Source organism: Zeus faber (genome assembly GCF_960531495.2).
Source record: "Zeus faber genome assembly, chromosome: 1".
Lineage (NCBI taxonomy): Eukaryota > Metazoa > Chordata > Actinopteri > Zeiformes > Zeidae > Zeus > Zeus faber.
The window spans coordinates 38969120-38986972 of NC_137193.1; the positions used below are offsets into that span (position 1 = coordinate 38969120).

The following is a 17853-nucleotide window of genomic DNA, read 5'->3' on the forward strand; positions in this document are numbered from 1 at the left end:
GCTGTGCTTGTCGTGATATCCATCACCAACATATGGCGTGCGCACACACACCCACACGCACACACACACATGCACAACACACGGATGCAAACACGTGCACACATAGATAGAGCAGACAGACGTCCGCACAGAGACAGACTGTTTGCTTGGTGGATGGTTGGTTGAGCAAAATCCTTCAACTTATACCCAGTTGAAGGGCACCACGGGTAGTTATTTATTTATATGTCATCATTCAGCCACATTAATCCCATATCAAGCTGTGTTGCCAAAATATGGACTTTGCTAAAATATTTGCTACATTTCGAGATCCTTCATACTGTCAAAATGTTCACCATAATGACATCTCATGAACACCATTGTCTAGTTGAATTTTCAGATTTCCGATTTCCATTCAAATCAATGAGCCTTGTCAAGGTCATGTTTTTGGCTCATTTCCGCTTTATTATTTCATGCTTTAATATCGATTTTCTTCATCTTCTCAACAGTAAGAGAACATATGCTGCTCCACAACTAGTACACATAGTACTGGTACACACAATTGGTACAGACAATTTTTGTGCATGTGTTTCCCTGAAGACATTTCACAATAGATTAAACTTTGGCTTTATTTGGCTGGTGGTTCCTTTGCCTCGTCACTTCTTATCAGAGCAGGAATATCAGTGGCGGCTTCCAGATGTGAGTGTTTAATGTTCCCACATTGTAATGGAGTCATTATGTGTTCTTTAAACATGGCGGCGTGCGCACTCCTGCATGTGCTGGAGGGAGAGTGCATGTGGCAAAGTGCACACATACCGTTAGAGATACACTGTGAACGTGTGCACACATTCTAATTCCACTTTCCAGAGTTTACACACGCACGCTGTATTTCCAGTACCATCTTGCTGATTGCCTGTTTGTTTCAGTGTAAACACGGCGTCACTGTGTTACTTCATTGTTCTGTTCATCAAACGGCAGAAATGTTGGACGTCATGTGTTCACCACACAGAGCTGATGGCTTTATGCCGTGGCCGGAGGGTCAAACACGTTTTAATGGAAACTAAACATGGAACCACAACTCTGTTTTGATATATTAATCTCACATTTGTTAAACATTGTGTTGGGTTCCTTATATAATGATGCTTGATCTTCTAGCACGGAGTGTTTCTACATACGTCAGAATGTGATGGTGATCCTGTGTTTCCAGTGGTAGAGAGAGTACTGTGAATGTGTATTCAAGCAGAACTACTGTTACAGTACAAAGTATGCTTATCAAAAAGTACTACTTTTTACTTTTTACCGATTGATGCACGGTGGCGGCACCAGAGTTTTTTGTGGTTTGGAATTATTCAGTGATGGTGCTGAGGGATGTACTGTATGGTAATATATATTAGCAAGGCCAGATGCCTGGCGTTCAAAAGTCAGTTTCAAGCCTTATGTAAATGCCTCTGTTGAATCACAAGTAACAGAAATTTATAGATCTAATATAGAAGTGAACTGTGACAGTGTCAACAACATCGCAGACAACCCGGGCTACACACGAGCATAAACAAACAAACCAACAGAGCATCCGACCCACAGCAGACAACATGAATAATGCATCAATCAGCGTCAAATGCAGGCTTTTCAACTGAAAAACACAACACTTACCCACTTTGTCCACTGCTATTCCCATTATATAGACAGACAATGCCAAAAGATACACCGTTATTTATTAAAGTCAAATTAGGCAAACAACAGATGCAAGGCTTTACCAGGAGGACAAATTGTAATCTGACCATGCAATACCTCAAATAGTTTGGCTACATAATTTAAAACAAAAATCAAAAGAATCACCGCTTGGAAGTCCAAGCAAAACCAGTAGGCTTAATAGCAGTAAATTTAATATTTTAGGATTTGCAGGAAACATAAGGACATTGGGGTATCCACCACAAAATAATAATTATAATCTGCACTAGTCTAGGCCCAAAAAAAAAATAAAAAAAAATAAAAATCAATTGCACTCACCATTGATGTTTTCAGAGAAGCACAATCCGTCTGTTGTTGTGATTGGTGGCGAAAGCATTAATGATTTTCTGGATGTCAAGTGCCTTGGCCCTCCAGCTGTTTATGGCCAACAAGGCCAAGTTGCTTTTCTGAGCCGTTGCTAGAATAGCTATTGCTATTCACTATGTCACAGGCAGAGTCAGTGATATGCAGATAAGGTTGTATAAATCTATAAAGGCATTGCGGTAAGGGCCTCATTAGAGATAGAAATTCCACTTTGTCATTCACTGTCCTTGCTTTTGTTTTGTTTCCAGCAGAAGTCGAACCTGATGCAGCTCTGCAGTCAGGTTCACTTCAGTCACTCCATAGTATTGGGCCATTGGCCAAAGACAATTTTTGTCTAGGAAGAGCTTGTATTTCGGACTCAATGCTGAGACTCCAGTCAGAACACCCCCAAGCTCAATTAAGGACCGTCTTTTCATTTCAGTCAGATTTATTCAGATTCTGAATTTTTAACCGGATAGATACAGATACACCTTTGGTGTATCTGTATCTATCTCTGTTTCTTCAACTCTACGGGCTGCTGTGCAGTTGATTCCAGTTCTCTCTGTTTCTTCATGAAAAGATTGTGGGCAACAGAGTTTGAAAATAAGTTGTAAAGCAGCAGCACAGTTTAAAAAAATCTCAACCGCTTGTACATTGCTCACAACATCCACTAAAACAAGGTTAAGTCTGTGAGCATGGCATTGTATATTTAATGCCTGTGGGACCTCTTTCCTGAACCTCTCTTCTATCACGTTATAGCACCCGGACACCACTGCTGCAGCAAGAATCTCGCATGAGTGACATCACCACCTTAAGTGAGCTTAGATCAGCTTAACTGATCTCAGGACGGCAACGGCAAGACATTGACAATGAACTGACAACAAATAAGCAAAAGTGTAATGTGGATCCAACCTTAGACTACCACAGAGTTTATAACTTAATTGCTGCCGCTGCGTGGGTGCTATGGTTATTGTGGGCTCTGTTTCACTAGATCAACCGGAGAAACAAGCTGTATTCAAAACTATACAGAGAAGCAGACAATTTGTATGTCAAATTTCAGTTAATTTCTTGGTGGTGCTATGGTGGTGCTATCGTAAGTTCACCCCAGGTAAGTTCACCCCAGGTAAGTTCACCCCAGCGCCACCACTGTTGATGCATGAGTGGAATAATTAAATTGAAAGGGGATTTGTGATTGAAACCATATTTCAACTTCTCCCAACAAAGCACAAAGTATATTTCTCTAATAATGAAATGTATGAATGGATCCAGGAACTAAGGCAATTTGTTTTTATCTGTCAAGATAACTGTCTGGTGAACCAAAATGCAGGACACAACCGAGGGCATATTGCAAAAAACAGGCAGGGGTCAAAACCAGGAGGTCAGACAGAAAGCAGACCTATCTGGCAGGGACAAGGCAGAGAATCATGGTCAGCAAAACATCCCCTCCGGTGGACCGCCTGAGAGCTGGAACCCGGTCCAAGTGAACAGGGCAGGTAGGCGGAGTCCTTCTGGAGGGTGATCAGGGGCCAGGGCAAGGGGCCAGGGCAAGGGACCGCTTAGGACCGCTTAGGACCGCTTAGGAGGTTGATCCAACATTCGGGGCAGAGGTACAGAGTTGCTCCGGAGGACAACCACGTAGGCAGGGCCACTTTGAAGGGCAGCCCAGAGACTGGAAGCAGGAGGAGAAGACCATCCCCTGAAGATCCGGCCGGACGTCAGCGGAGAATGCTGACCAGGTGACCATCCAAGGAACTAGTGTTGCCAGGGAAACAGGTGACCACTGCATCTGGAGCTGCCTCTTAGCCTGGAAGCTGGGCGGCTGCTGCTGTACCTGGGGCTGGAAGCTATGGTCCCGCTGCTGCTCAGGAAACAGCTGCAGCTGCAGCGCTAGGGCAGGGGACAGCCATGATGCAGTGGACGTCGGCTCAGGGGCGACCAACGGCTCAGGACCAGGAATGGCCTGAGCCTCCGGAGTGACGGCCGATGGCTCTGGAACAGGCTGAGCCTCGGGAGAGGCGGCCAACGGCTCTGGAACAGGAACGGACTGAGCCTGAGCAGGGTTGGCAGACGGCTCGGGAACAGGAACAGGCTAAGCCTCAGCAGGAGTGAGGGAGCACTGGTCAGCAGAGACTGGGGAGGACTGGGCAAAAAACACTGCAGAAGTTAATGGCACACTTTTACTGGCCAGGCATCTGGGCCAACATGTGCAAGTGGTGCGCTGCCTCCCCCAAATATCAGCTTGTTAAATCGTCGGCCACATCAAAAGCACTGTTGCGGCCTTTCCTTGGTGGAGGTCCCGTTTGAAAGCCTGGGCCTGGACCAAATCAGACTGTTAGACCACAGTGCCTGCGGCTATTGCTCTGTGTGGCAGCTATCGCTTTGTATCGCTTTGTGGACTACACAACCCGATACACCGAAGCAGTGCCGTTGTGCAATATCTCCGCAAAAAGTGTTGCACACATCAAAAGCACTGTTAAAAAGCACTGTGTAGCCCCATCGTGCTTTTAAGTTATCTCCCGGGTCGGACTTTACGAGCGATTGGGTGTTCGCTCAATTTGGACCAGCGTGTACCACCCCCAGAACGACGGCCTGGTGGAGCGGGTCAGTAAGAAGTTGAAAAACATGGTTTCTAAGTTTGTGCACAACGATAGCTGTAATTGTGATAAACAGTTGGACCCTCAGTGTTTTCAGTGCGGGAGGCTCTCCAGTCCCCCACGTAATTTTCTCCCTTTGAACTCTTCGGCAGGAGACCCCGGGGGGTGCTAGAAATAATTAAGGAAAACTGGGAGCATACATATGCGAGCAAAACCTGCGAGCAAAACCTGCGAGCAAAACTCCAAACTGCCACCTATCATGGGAGAATTTGCTCCAGGCCCAGGCAGAATGGCAGCGGCAGCTGTATGACAGAGGGGCACGACCGAGATAGTTTTCACCGGGAGACAGGGAGCTGGTTTTACTCCTGACATCCACCTCTGAATAACTAGATAGGTGGTAAGGACCCTCTGTGGTCACGCGGAGAATCGGGGAGATGGATTATGAGGTTGAGTGAACTGACAGGCGATGGGCAACTCAGGTGTATCACCTCAACCTCTTAAAGCATGGAGGTGAAAATATGTACCCGGTCGTGCCGCCTGTCTGAAAACCAAAAAAATTGTGCAGGTAGAATTGAAGACCATGCTGGAAATGGGTGTAATAGAGGAGTCTACTAGTGACTGGTGTAGCCCCATCGTGCTAGTTAACAAGGCTGATGGGCCGGTTTGGTTCTGCGTAGACTACCAGAAGGTGAACAAGGTGTCAAAATTTGATGCGTACCCGATGCCCCAGGTGGACGAGCTACTTGACTACCCCCTGGGATGCCCTTTCAGCTTCTGTTTGGACCATGCCCCGCTGCAGTAACTCCACCGCATGAAGGAAAGTTCAAGGTAAACGATTGTCCGGGGACGCTGACTGCCTTTCCCGCCCCGGGGAGGGGGTGAGTGGGGGGTCGGCTCTTGGCTGGATGGCTCCCCGGCCTAAGTTGGGTGGTAAGGGTATATGGCAGGCTCGGGGGTGTGGTCGAGACGGCTCCGGAAGGCAAGGGGAAATCAGCGTGGAATACAATCACCAAACCACAAACTGAAACTTAGTGAAGAATCGGAACAAGAGGGGGAGGTGGGGGAGGTGGTGGTTCATGGGTCCTCTCCGGTTAAAATGTGTGTGTGTGTGTGTGTGTGTGTGTGTGTGTGTGTGTGTGTGTGTGTGTGTGTGTGCAGTGTGCAGTGTGTGATGGTTGACAGCGATACGGGGCTGAGGGGCCCAATGATCTGGACACTTTGGAGAGTTAGTTAAGTTTTGCTATTGGAGTGTGACTGAGGATGGTAGAGGGTGGGAACTTGGGGGGGGGACGGGGCAGTGTGTGTAGATGTGTTTGTGTGTGCGCCGCTCTCCCATCTAGAGTATGTGTTCATGTGTTAGATGTTGTGTGAGCACATATAGTCACGTGCATTTGTGTGTGTATGCTAAGTGTGTGTGTCCCATGTGTGTTCTGTGGCATGTGTGCATGTAACCTGTGTTTGTGTGTGTGTGTGTGTGTGTGTGTGTGTGTGTGTGTGTGTGTGTGTGTGTTTGTGTGTGGCATGCTCTGAGCGTTCTTCGGATGTGTGTGTGTTGCATGCATCTGTGTGTGTTTGTATTATATGTTGTGTGTGTGTGTGTGTGTGTGTGTATGTGTGTGCTTGCTTCATGTGTGTGTGTTTCTATTATATGCTGTGTGTGTGTGTGTGTGTATGTGTGTGTGTGTGTATGTGTGTGTGTGTGTGTGTGTGTGTGTGTGTGTGTGTGTGTGTTCCGTTCTGTGTGTGTATATGTGTGCTTGTTTCATGTGTGTGTGTGTTTGCAAGCCATCTTCTGTGTGTGTGTGCAATATTCATGCTGGCAGTGTCTCCAGAGTCCAGCACAAAGTCAGATTCACCACGGTTTACCCCAAAATGACACCCTGCTAACCAGTGTGTGTGTGTGTGTGTGTGTGTGTGTGTGTGTGTGTCTGTGTGTGTCTGTGTGTGTGTGTGTGTGTAGGCTCCAGACCCATGTCCCACTTGATTGGCCGGCCAAACAACCGGGGAGATAGCAGCAGTTTGAGAGGTGAGTCAACGCCGGTTCATCCTTCATCCTTCCATCCACTACAAATCCTAACTCCCCTCTCTCTTTCTCTCTCATTTTCTCCCTCTGTCTCTTTCTCACTCATCCTCAGATCCAGCTTGGGGTTTTGGAGTGCCTGGATTTCAGGAGCTGAAGGCTGAAGTAACAGAAGTTCCTGCTCCTAACGGTCAAGAGGATGCCACAGGTCTCTCTCTCTCTCTCTCTCTCTCTCTCGCTCTCTCTCTCTTTCTCTCACTACGTATAGATCTGGGTGTGAACCTACAATTAAAACAACTCTCTGTCTCTCTATCACACACACACACACACACACACACACACACACAAACACACACACACACACACACACACACACACACACACACACACACACACACACACACACACACACACGCACACACACAATAATCCAATTGTAGGGATACGCCAAAGGTCTTCAAAAGACTGCATCTCAGACTATGGCAATAATGCATACACTGTAGGATTTATCATGGTGGTGATCTTTTCTTTTTTGCGTATCTTAGCTTGCACAGTAGGAGCCTTAGACTTAAGACTCATCACACTTCAGATAATGCCAAACCACCATGATATTCTGTCTGGGACTGATCTCAAGAGTTTCTGAACGTCTGAAAAACCAAACGACTGCCTTCTTACAACCGCTAAGAACCAGAGATCTCCTTCTGGTTCTCAGATCATGAAAACTTGTCTGGGACTCGAAAGTCCTTTGGTGAAAACCAGCCCTAACGTGTCAATATTCAGACCAGTGTGTGCCCATTCATCCAACCAGTGATCCATTCTACCCCCCATCTGTTACATCTGACCCTGCAAACATGAGACTCCACACCCCCCTGCTGACAGCCTCAAAGCAAATACTGCTATTAATACTGCAGCATTTGGGGTGGGAATTCCAGTGTCGTGCCGGTCCGTAGGTATGAGGGACGGCCTGAGCTTCAGGCTTGAAGCTCCTCAAAGCTACGCTGCAGGTGGTGCTGCTGGTGGTGGGGGTGGTGATGGTGGAGGAGGTCTCTGGGACTAACAAGAGCCTCTGTCACTCAGAGAATAACAGCTTCCGACCTCACGACCGCTGGATCTTCTCCGTCTGGAGCCTTGACGGCTCACATTCAAAATACACGTGCAGACGAAAAACACGTGTGCGCCATTTCATCTGCGACGAGGCCGTGCCACAAAGAGCGGCTACACAGTAACTTGTGTATTTATACTACGTATTCATATCTAACTCTAAATCCAGAGCCACAACCTGGCCAGCACTGCTCCGGGGGTATTTTAGGAAGTGGTAAATATACTGCTGCTCTTATCGTTTTTCCCAGTATGAGGCTAGAAGCGACGCAGGGGATGAGCTGTATCCCAGCTGCTGCTGCTGCTGGTGAGTCAGGGCTGATTTTTCGACTAAAAGAGACGTCATGTCGCATCTCAGGAGCCACTGGGTGTCTCCAACATCTCACCTCGTCCCTCAGCATCTTTTAGCTTCTTTCGGTTCCTCCGCTTTTAGACGGATCCTGAGTTCACAGGCCCTGTCCTGACAATGCCAAGCACCAACCAGCAGTGACTGTGCCACCACTAGCCAGATGTAGTTTACAGAACTCCGAGGACTGTAGGCAACCATAACATCCAGAAGAAGAGATGATCCTATAGAATTTTGGGGCCCCCGATTATGGGATCCCAGGGCTGAAATGGCCCCTTTGGGTCAGCACTACTATTCTGTTAGTAAATGAGCCCTTGGGGGCCTCATAATGTTCAGGAGGCAGTTGCCTGCCGCACTCCCTTGTGCTTGACAATGCATTGTCAGATATGCTTGCCTGCAGTGTGTGCTGTGTTTGCATACTATAATATATCACCTGATAGAATTGTATATATTATCAATTGTAGTATAATTCTAGTCTGTTTGATAAGTATCCCACCGCACATTTTAGTACCCTTTGTTGTTGGGCATCTTCCCCCTGACCACACCTCGCTGCTAAGGACACTACCGTTCTTTAACCAACTACTTCCCCTCTGACCGTACCTCGTTCCTTGGGACATTTATTATAATACCTTTGTTAAGTACATGAACCCAAGAAGACAAGTTCCCATAATCCTTCACTTCACTGTCTCACAAAAGTTTTGTTAAATTAACCAAGTAGGGATGAATGAACGGTCGATGTCTCAATGACTTCTGGCCTTTCCTCCCCCTGTTACCCCCATTAACCTCCACCTCTCTCCCCCGCCAGGGTGTGGGGAGTTGCTTTCAGTGGGTGAGCCGGTCATCCATCGGAAGACGGACACCATCGCTGGTAAATACGGCGTGTGGATGCAGGACCCAGAGGCTGTGTCCACCTACGGCCCCAACATGGTTTGGCGCATTGACACCGTGGGCTCTGACGTCCGACAGCTCTTTGGATACGATGACTTGGAACAGCTCTCCAAAGGATTTCCTTCCAAGGTAGGCAGCACGTTCCGCTTCCGGCTTTAAAGGAAATTTGACTTTTAACTTTTTAGCGTGTTTTGAAAATGGCAAATTTAGTGAAAGCGGCAAATTTACTGTGAGGTACCGACTTCCCAAATCCTTCCCCTACGATCTGGCAGTACTCCCTTCTTCATAAAACATGTTTGACAGAAACCGACCCACAAATGAACTGCTCCCAAGATTCTAGGCCTTCACTTTGCACTGCAGTATGTGATCAATTTAATTTATTTTAAACTTAACTAAACCAAATAAAACTTTATGCAATTTGCTCACGTTAGGTTGGTATCTGGTTCAGATAGCGGATCCATGGTATGTGTAGGAGTACATGGTTTCAGAACCAAATTTCAACACTTATAAATTAAAAAACCTCATCCTCCTCCTGCTCTCCAGGTGATGCTGCTGCCTGAGGCGGTGGAGAGCACAGGGGCGACGCTGTACCGCGGTTCACTGTACTACCAGCGGCGCCAAAGCCGCACCATCCTGCGCTACGACCTGGCATCGGAGAGCGTCGCTGCCCGCCGCGACCTGCCGCACGCCGGCTTCCACGGACAGTTCCCCTACTCCTGGGGCGGCTACACCGACATTGACCTGGCCGTGGACGAGGGCGGGCTGTGGGCCGTCTACTCCACCAGCAAGGCCAAGGGTGCCATCGTCATCTCCCAGCTGGACCCCCACAGCCTGCAGGTGAAGAGGAGCTGGGAGACGGCCATCAGGAAGAACTCAGTGGCCAACTCCTTCCTCATCTGCGGCCGGCTGTACACGGTGGCCAGCTACACGGCGCCCAACACCACCGTCAACTGGGTGTACGACACAGTGAGCGGCCAGGCCCGGGCGGCGGCCATTCCCTTCAGGAACAAGTTCCGCTACAACAGCATGATTGACTACAACCCAGCCCAGAGGAAGCTCTACGCCTGGGACAACTTCCACATCGTGTCCTACGACATCAGATTGGGCCGGCGCCAGTAGGCCAGAGGTCAGAGTTCAGGGAGACGCTTCACATGGTTAAAATCAACATGCGGAATCCCCGATTAACGGAGAGACAAGTCTCTCCCATGTCAAAGACTTTCAGAAGCGTTGGGAGTGTGTCTGTAGTGGATAGGGTGTGAGACATTGGTGCAGAATAGACAAACCACAGAATCCCAGAGTGAGAGGTTTTTTTTTTCAGGAAAGGGAAGCTTCCCCTGCAGGAGTTAAGATTTTAAAGAAAAGTTTTCCAAGCAAAGATTTTTGATGTGGCATGGCCCACACGTTTATAGAGGAATTATTTTTGTACCGTCATTGTGTCAGATGTATTGTTTTTCCTGAATATCTATCTATTGGTGGAAAGCCATAATGTTTATTTTTGTTCAGAGTGTTTAACTAGTTTGAGTTGTTGGTTTTGTGCTAAGCGTCCGACAATGATTCACTGGTGAACAGGTTGAGTTTGCTGTTCTCTCCAAACATGTATCATCTTATTGCATATACCTGTGAATTATAGCCACAAACATGTACAATTTAAAATCCATAAAATAAACTTCTTCCTAAACAAACAGTATTCATTCTCTTACTGGTTACTAACCCTGTTCAATTATTTTTCCAAGCTGGATCATTTTCATGGACAAGGCAGTTGTAGAAATGAATACACTGCCCCCTAGTGGCCTCGTCATGATTTAGTTCAATATGCACAGTGTGACGGAGGGTTTGAGGGTTTTTTTAAGATACAATTACAACATGAATAATTTTGTTCCACTTAAAAATAGTTGTTACCCATTATCATGTCCATAGATCAGAGTGAAGTAAAGAGTAAACTAAAAACACAATTTAAATGTAAAATATATAAGATTCTTTGCATAAGGTGAGATATGATCCTCACTGTGAATGTGATGCTCAATTACTAGACAACTACTATTGTATCCTGTGTTTTAAAGGGGATCATTCTCATGTCGTGGAGGGGGAAAAAAAAAACCAAACAAGTACCACAGGAACATTTTAACAGCATATTATTTTATTAGTTTCTGTAACCAAACCAAGAGAATGTAAATAAGACCGTACATTTGTTTTTAATACAGCGATGAAACCCCTGTACAACGAGAAAAAAAAAAAAAAACGCAAAAGGAAAAAAAAAAAAGAACCAGTCATCACCCTCCTTCCTTCACTCCCTCGTCTCCTCTACATCAGACTGTACATTTTCGGGGACCCTCGTCAGACCGCTGTGTGGTGATGGGGGTGGCAGCAGAGGTGAGATGGGGCTGCAACCCATCAGGACAGGAAGTAAAAGAAAGAAAAACAAAAACATACTGTATGCCAAAAGTACATCGGAACTACAGAAGACAACCCCCCATCCCATGTGTGAATCTATCCTGCTCTTGGGGCCAGCTGACACACACACACACACACACACACACACACACACACCACTTCATATATTTTTTATTTTAAGCGTTTATCAAAAAATCCAGTCCCCACCTCCTTTTTCATCCTGCTGGACTCAGACTGACCGCACTGAGCTCTATTGAACAGCAGCAGAGCGGGCGCGTTACAGTAGAACGTGTGTGTGTGTGTGTGTGTGTGTGTGCGCAAGAGTGAGACGACAGTGATGGGTAGAGTGCAGCAATAATGTGTGTGTCAGCGAGTGGGGGCGTCCACCATAACCGTTTCCTGGCAACCCATGATAAACTCCAGTCAAATTTTTTTTTTTTCCCCGAAAGCTTTGTGACATGATCAACATCTTTACGCTGATTTATCCTTTGGCTAAATGTACAGAAGAGACGTGAGCTTTCCCCCTGTGCTGTATTACACGCACACACAGCATAGTGTGTGTGTGTGTGTGTGTGTGTGTGTGTGTGTGTGTGTGTGTATATATATATAAATAAACACACAAACATACACACACACAAACAATGACTTATTTATCTCCATTCAGAGAGAGCGCGAGAGAGTGTGGTGCAGAGCTTTCACACACATTATTATTAGTGATAAAAAAAAGGGAGAAGAAATGAGAAATCCGAGCATTCTGTGCTTCGCTAAACGCTGTCTCTTTAAATCAGATTGTTTGTCCAACTACAAAACAAAAAATGAAAACTTTTGATTCGTTCATTAGTTCCTGAACAAAAACGACGTTCGCTCGCCCGACCATCCGTGAGGCGCGATTCTACGTGGGAAAGGACGAGGAGAAATCAAAAGGTCTTTTAAAAATGGCAAAACTCAGCAGCAAATCTCATCGATATTTCATTTTTTTCCGCCCGAGCATTTAAGCCTTTAGCCACTTCACTCCCCCCTGGACTAGATGACCGGGAGAACGCATCAATCTAAACCCCCCCCCGCCCAGAGTCGGCAGGGGGGAGGGTGCTGCGTGTTCTTAATAACTTCTATTTCGAGTCGTATCCCAACACACCAACCCCACCAGGGTGTATGTGAGGATAGGGGTTGGGTGGAGGTGGTCTCTCTCCCTCCATCCATCCGTCTTTCCTTCCATCTACTTGCCCTCCTCTGGTTTGATTGCCTGGGGCTTGATGGGACCGGTGCGGACGGGCTTCCCAGTGGAGAGGGGGGGCTTGTCAGGCTCGGGGTGCTCTGAGACCCCGCCCTGGTGGGTGGGGGCGTCCAGGGGGGGCTGCTTGCTGTTGTGGTCCAGGCGGGATGCCTTCACCTGGGGCGCAGCTTTCAGCTGCTGCTGCTCCGAGAAAAATTTGTGGGTGGACTGGAGCACCTCTGCCCGCTGCTTTGCCTGAAGACGATAAAAATTGTTCAATAATAATAATGTCACATGAATATATAACAATAATGGTAATTTCCTGAATTCCCCCTGGGGACTAATAAAGTTTGAAACTGATTTTTTGATCCCAGTATTGCTTCATTTTAAACCTAGAATGCATATGATGTAAGGCTGCACGACATATAGTTTCAGCATTGCGATGTGCGCATGCACAAGTCACATCCCAGGTCATGCAATGTCAAGTAAGGCAAACTAACTATACACCAACCTTTCTTGCTGCTTGATACAAAATTAAAACTCCCACGGTTCTCCTTTTCCATGACTAATCCACAAGAGGAGTCTGTCTGATATAGCATCATTTATTGTGATTTAAGGATTCTCAGTAGGATTGGGTGGGTATCAAGAACCGGTTCAAAATTTCCAAGAACAGTGGATTCCATAAGACACGTGCATTTTGATTCTGCTTTTCAGTTCCTAACTTTTGCATATTTCAGGCATGCTCCCGCCTCGCTCACCTTATGTTGTCGCGGCGCAGTAGCAGACGGGCAAATGTTAAAATAATCCAGCCAATGAGTAATTTCCCCAAAACACCGCATCCCCCCGTGTTTGTTTGCATCGCTCCCACGTGCAGATAATGTAAAGCACATGGTCCATGGCCGTTCTGCCGCTGATTTGCGACATAGCAGTGGAAACCGTCTCGGTATGCACACACACTTTTCTTTCCACCCCGGACCATGGCTGACCCCAGCAAATGCTCGAAAGTTTGGCTTTGTTTCACCAAATCTTTATATATTTAAAAATATATATAATCTGCATTATTTATCAAAATTGTTCTGGTTTGTAATTGCTTTTCTTTATCATTCCTTATTTAAAAAAAAAAAAAAAAAAAAAAAAAAAAGTCATTTACTTTTATTATGAAGGGAAAAAATTAACTTGGTTGACAGTTTACTGATTATAGCCTAAATGTGCCAAGAATAAAGATATTATTTTCTATGCAGATGCACTCCCCTACAAAATCACCCCAATCATTCTAGAATGATTAGTTCTTTCCAAATAGAATCTGGTGAAGATTCATCTCATTAGGATAAACCCCTTGAAATGCATCATCTCATAAAGTTACCGAACATGTTTACCAATTAGAGATGCACTGATTGCAATTTTCTTGTCCGATTCCGATTTTTTAACAGTCTGACCTGCCGATTCGGATTTTGGCCGATTCCGATTTTCATTCATTTGTATGGTCACAATAAAACATTGACAATTAAATACATTTAAAATTGTCGTCCGATCATTTTAGTTTATATCCGCTATTGGAGAAATCAAATGTTCTTATCAATTGGTCCCATTGGGTATATATGCTGTACGTCAATGATTATTATTTTTAATTGTTAATTTTTTATGATTCACTATGGAACAATAATAGAACATGAGTTAATAAAATACAACATGGAACGGTCACTGAGTTAAGCTCAGTGTCACTATCGCTGTAGTGACAGGGGTAGATAAAATAAACCTTTATTAGTCGCACAACGGGGAAATTTAAATCGTTCCAGCAGCAAAAAGGGGACAGCAGAAAATAGAGAGCATAGAGCATAGATACGCAGCATGCACAATTTTGCAATATTGTCAAGCGATAGATAAATGATTAATTTAATCTCTTAGGACTATGGATACATGAGCACAGTATCGGGCGTGTAAATTTAACCGGCACAGAATTGGATATATCTGATATTGATTGGCTGGTCATTGGTCATGACTGATCAATCAGGTCATCTCACATTTTATATGTTAACATTACGGTCACATTTTTGTGCTTGATTATTACTCCCCCACTTCCCATTTTACCCCAGTGCAGCGTTAGGCCTCGGTGGATAATAAAGTACCACTGGGTGGGTGTTGAGTGAGTGAGAGGAGAGGGAGGGGTTACAGAACCCCAAGCACAAGGTCGTAATATCTGGTACAATCAGAGTAGTTTAAATACCGAATAAATGTACGGTATTGTTTTGTATTTATTTATTGTTTTCCATAATTAAATTACAATAAAAAATGTGTGGAGTTTGAGCTGGCATTTCCTATCTGTGTATTTTTACGAATAATTGTGTGGTTGGTAAGCAAAATGCATACAGGTTGGCAGGTCTAGTACATACAAATTTATTTTAAAAAGCTTAAGGCCTATTTCAATATTTAGCTACTTTTGTCACTTTAGTCTTCTCTGCATCTGAATAAGCAACTCAAAGCAAAGACACTATTACGGAGAAAATTGGCAAATAAGATAAATCTGGCAGCATTTAATAGCATTAAGAGCAGAAAAAAACCCACTATAACAAATCGCAAATTTCTGAACCGCTGTTTGTCTTGTTTTCTTTTTAAATGCACACGCTGGAGAATGAGGGATTGGGGGCTCATGGGAAATGCAGTTTTTAAAGTCCCTAGAGGAGTTTTGGTATGAGAGGCAGTTCCCGGATGAGAGGGAGCTGAATGTCAAAATGTTTGTATGATTAGGAACTAGGATGATTAAATTGGGTTTAACTCTGTACAAAAATTGATTTTAAATTCAACTTCCTCCAGCTGTGGCTAAAAACAGTAACACCCTGCCCACCTTGAGGTCCTGCTCCGCCTTCAGAGCTGCCTGCGTGCCTCTGGGCGCCATGGGGGGTCCGAGGGGGCCTCGTGGAAGGTGCTGGCTGTGCTGCGGCTGCTGGTTGTGCTGAGGGTGCTGAGGATGATGGGGATGTTGAGGATGATGGGGGTGCTGAGGATGATGGGGGTGCTGAGGATGATGGGGGTGCTGAGGATGCTGGGGGTGCTGAGGATGCTGGGGGTGCTGAGGATGCTGGGGTCTGGGGTGAGGCATCAGACCCCCACCCACATTGGGAGACATGCCAGGGCCCATGGGGGAGCGCTGGACTCCGCCCGCAAAGGAGTTGGTGTGAGGTGGCCGAACCAGAGGAGAGACTATGTTGGGCTGAGACAAAATCTGCAGCAAGGCAAGACGACAACACATCACAAACAGAGTCGATACGTGGGTAGTTTCAAGTATTACTCAATGATTATCAACAATCTGCAAAGTAATTCAAATTAACAATTGGTCATGGAAAACATTAATACAGACCATGAAAGTGATATTTTCACAACATTTTACTCATGACTTTACTTAGTGAAATATAAGATTCTGTAGCACCATCAGAATGCATTGTGGGCTATGCTTGACAGTAGGGTGTGTCATGTTTACATACTATAATATTTAACCGCATGTTGTAGTAGTTGTCCTGGTACTTTGAATACTATTTGATGGATATTTGAACGTGCAAAACAAATTCACCTACTAATAACTAAATTGTAGGCTAATATCTGTTCCTGACCTGTGGGTTGAACTGGCCGGGGAAGTGTTGCGCCATCCTGAGGCCGGCAGAGCTGGGCTGAAACTGCTTCTGGTACAGCATGCTGTTTATCTTACTGGACTGGCTGCTGGGAGAGGTGGAGCTGGCTCTGTGGGAGGCGGCACGTTAAAAAAAGGAAAGAGGTACCAGACACTAGAATATGCCTTTCTCAGCTGCAAACTTAAACTGAACTGACTGTTCTCTGATGAAACATATCGATTTTGGTTTCTTTACAAGTGTTGCTAAATCTGCATTACAGATAATAAGTGCAGCTCAGCAGCACCACCTCCTAGTCGAAATCTGCAAAGCATGCAAAGGATGCTGGCATAGATTAGTACTTTCAGTGGCTCTCTACAATTGAAAAACAAATAAATAAGGGGGGTCCAACGTCAAAGAACAGCCTGACTGAGCGCGGGACTGTGAAACCACGCCATTGTTGAAAATACGGCCCCTCTTCAATCCAACTCCTACGGGCTGAATGCGAGTGTAGTATTCACAGTGTGTTACCTGTAGGGGCTGGAGGTGGGCGTAGTGCTTCTGCCACCAACGGGTGGAGTCCCAGGCTTTACATCCATTGCACTAGTGAATAGCTTCAGGTCGATGTCCATCTGCACCTGGACGGACAGCAGATGTTGGCTCAACACCTACATAAAATTTAAGACACTGGTACTTTGTCTGGATCAGGGGTTCCCAGACCACCTAAATCAAACCTGACTCAATCGGAGAGCCCCCAAATGAGATGAACTTGTATTTACTAGCAGTCAGTGATTATTTTTGTCTGAATTCTATTTTCAAGTTTTCTAGGAAGTACAATACATTCAAAGGTATCGTTGTGTATATTGATAAAATTTATATTTTAAACTCCCGGGGGGTTATTTGTCAGATTCGGCTTAAAGCCGGCTTAACGCTGCCGTTTTTGGGCAGTTAGTTAGGAACAATTTACTACTCTGAGACGCTGGGGTTGCACAAACATTTGCATTGCACTGTAGTCTACAATTTCTGGAGTCCATGATTACAAGATTTATTTTTTTTTAAACAAGTTGGACCCAAACTATTGACTATCTGGAAGTTGGGATTCCCCTACGCTCAAATCAGGATGTTACCTTGCTGGAGGGAGGCTGCATCATGCTGTGGTTGGGTCCCATGATGCCCCTGTACGGCTGGGAGATGGGGGGCTGTCTGTTGAGGTTGGCGGGCTGAGCTTGTGGTGGCGTCGGGGGCAGCGCCAGGAGGGGCTGGCCCCCTCCTGAACCAAAGTTTGGCAGAGACAGCTGGGAGCCTGGCAGAGGGACGGTCACCTAAATGACAGGAGGAGACCCTTTAGTCAGAACTCAGAGAGTCACAATTTCTGTCTTTGGGAATATAGAATTTCCTTTTGTCGAAGGCCTCGAAATATGTAATAACGACTGCATTATTCAACAGCTCAAGCTCTCTTGCACCATCTACCTCTGTGTGTGTGTCTCTCTCTCTTACCTGCTGCATGGCAGAGCTCGGGGACTGCGTGTTGCTGTAGTAGCTATTCTGACCGTGCTGCTGCACCTGGCCCGAGTACAGGTTTGAATGCTGATTCATCCCCTGCCGAGCCTGGAACACACACAAAAAATATACGTCTAAGTACCTTGAATCTTTAGCAGTAAAATGGATGAAGTATAATAAATGAGGTTGTATTTAAA

The 17853-nt window shown here is 45.8% G+C and overlaps 2 protein-coding genes across 2 annotated transcripts in view; one reads left to right on the forward strand and one right to left on the reverse strand.

Moving 5' to 3' along the window:
• Positions 1-10635, forward strand: part of myoc (myocilin) — a 15501-nt gene extending 4866 nt beyond the window's left edge. Inside the window, exons 2-5 of the mRNA XM_080008300.1 lie at positions 6562-6627; positions 6737-6829; positions 8871-9082; positions 9497-10635. Of these exons, the coding sequence (XP_079864426.1) occupies positions 6562-6627; positions 6737-6829; positions 8871-9082; positions 9497-10072 (947 nt within the window). The 3' untranslated portion in view covers positions 10073-10635. The remainder of the gene's footprint in view (positions 1-6561; positions 6628-6736; positions 6830-8870; positions 9083-9496) is intronic.
• Positions 10636-11088: 453 nt separating this feature from the next.
• The window catches only part of prrc2c (proline-rich coiled-coil 2C), a 67012-nt gene continuing 60247 nt past the window's right edge, over positions 11089-17853 (reverse strand). The window contains exons 29-34 of the mRNA XM_080016645.1: positions 17654-17764; positions 17284-17478; positions 16688-16788; positions 16163-16289; positions 15400-15777; positions 11089-12812 (exon numbers count right to left, since the gene is read on the reverse strand). Of these exons, the coding sequence (XP_079872771.1) occupies positions 12561-12812; positions 15400-15777; positions 16163-16289; positions 16688-16788; positions 17284-17478; positions 17654-17764 (1164 nt within the window). The 3' untranslated portion in view covers positions 11089-12560. The remainder of the gene's footprint in view (positions 12813-15399; positions 15778-16162; positions 16290-16687; positions 16789-17283; positions 17479-17653; positions 17765-17853) is intronic.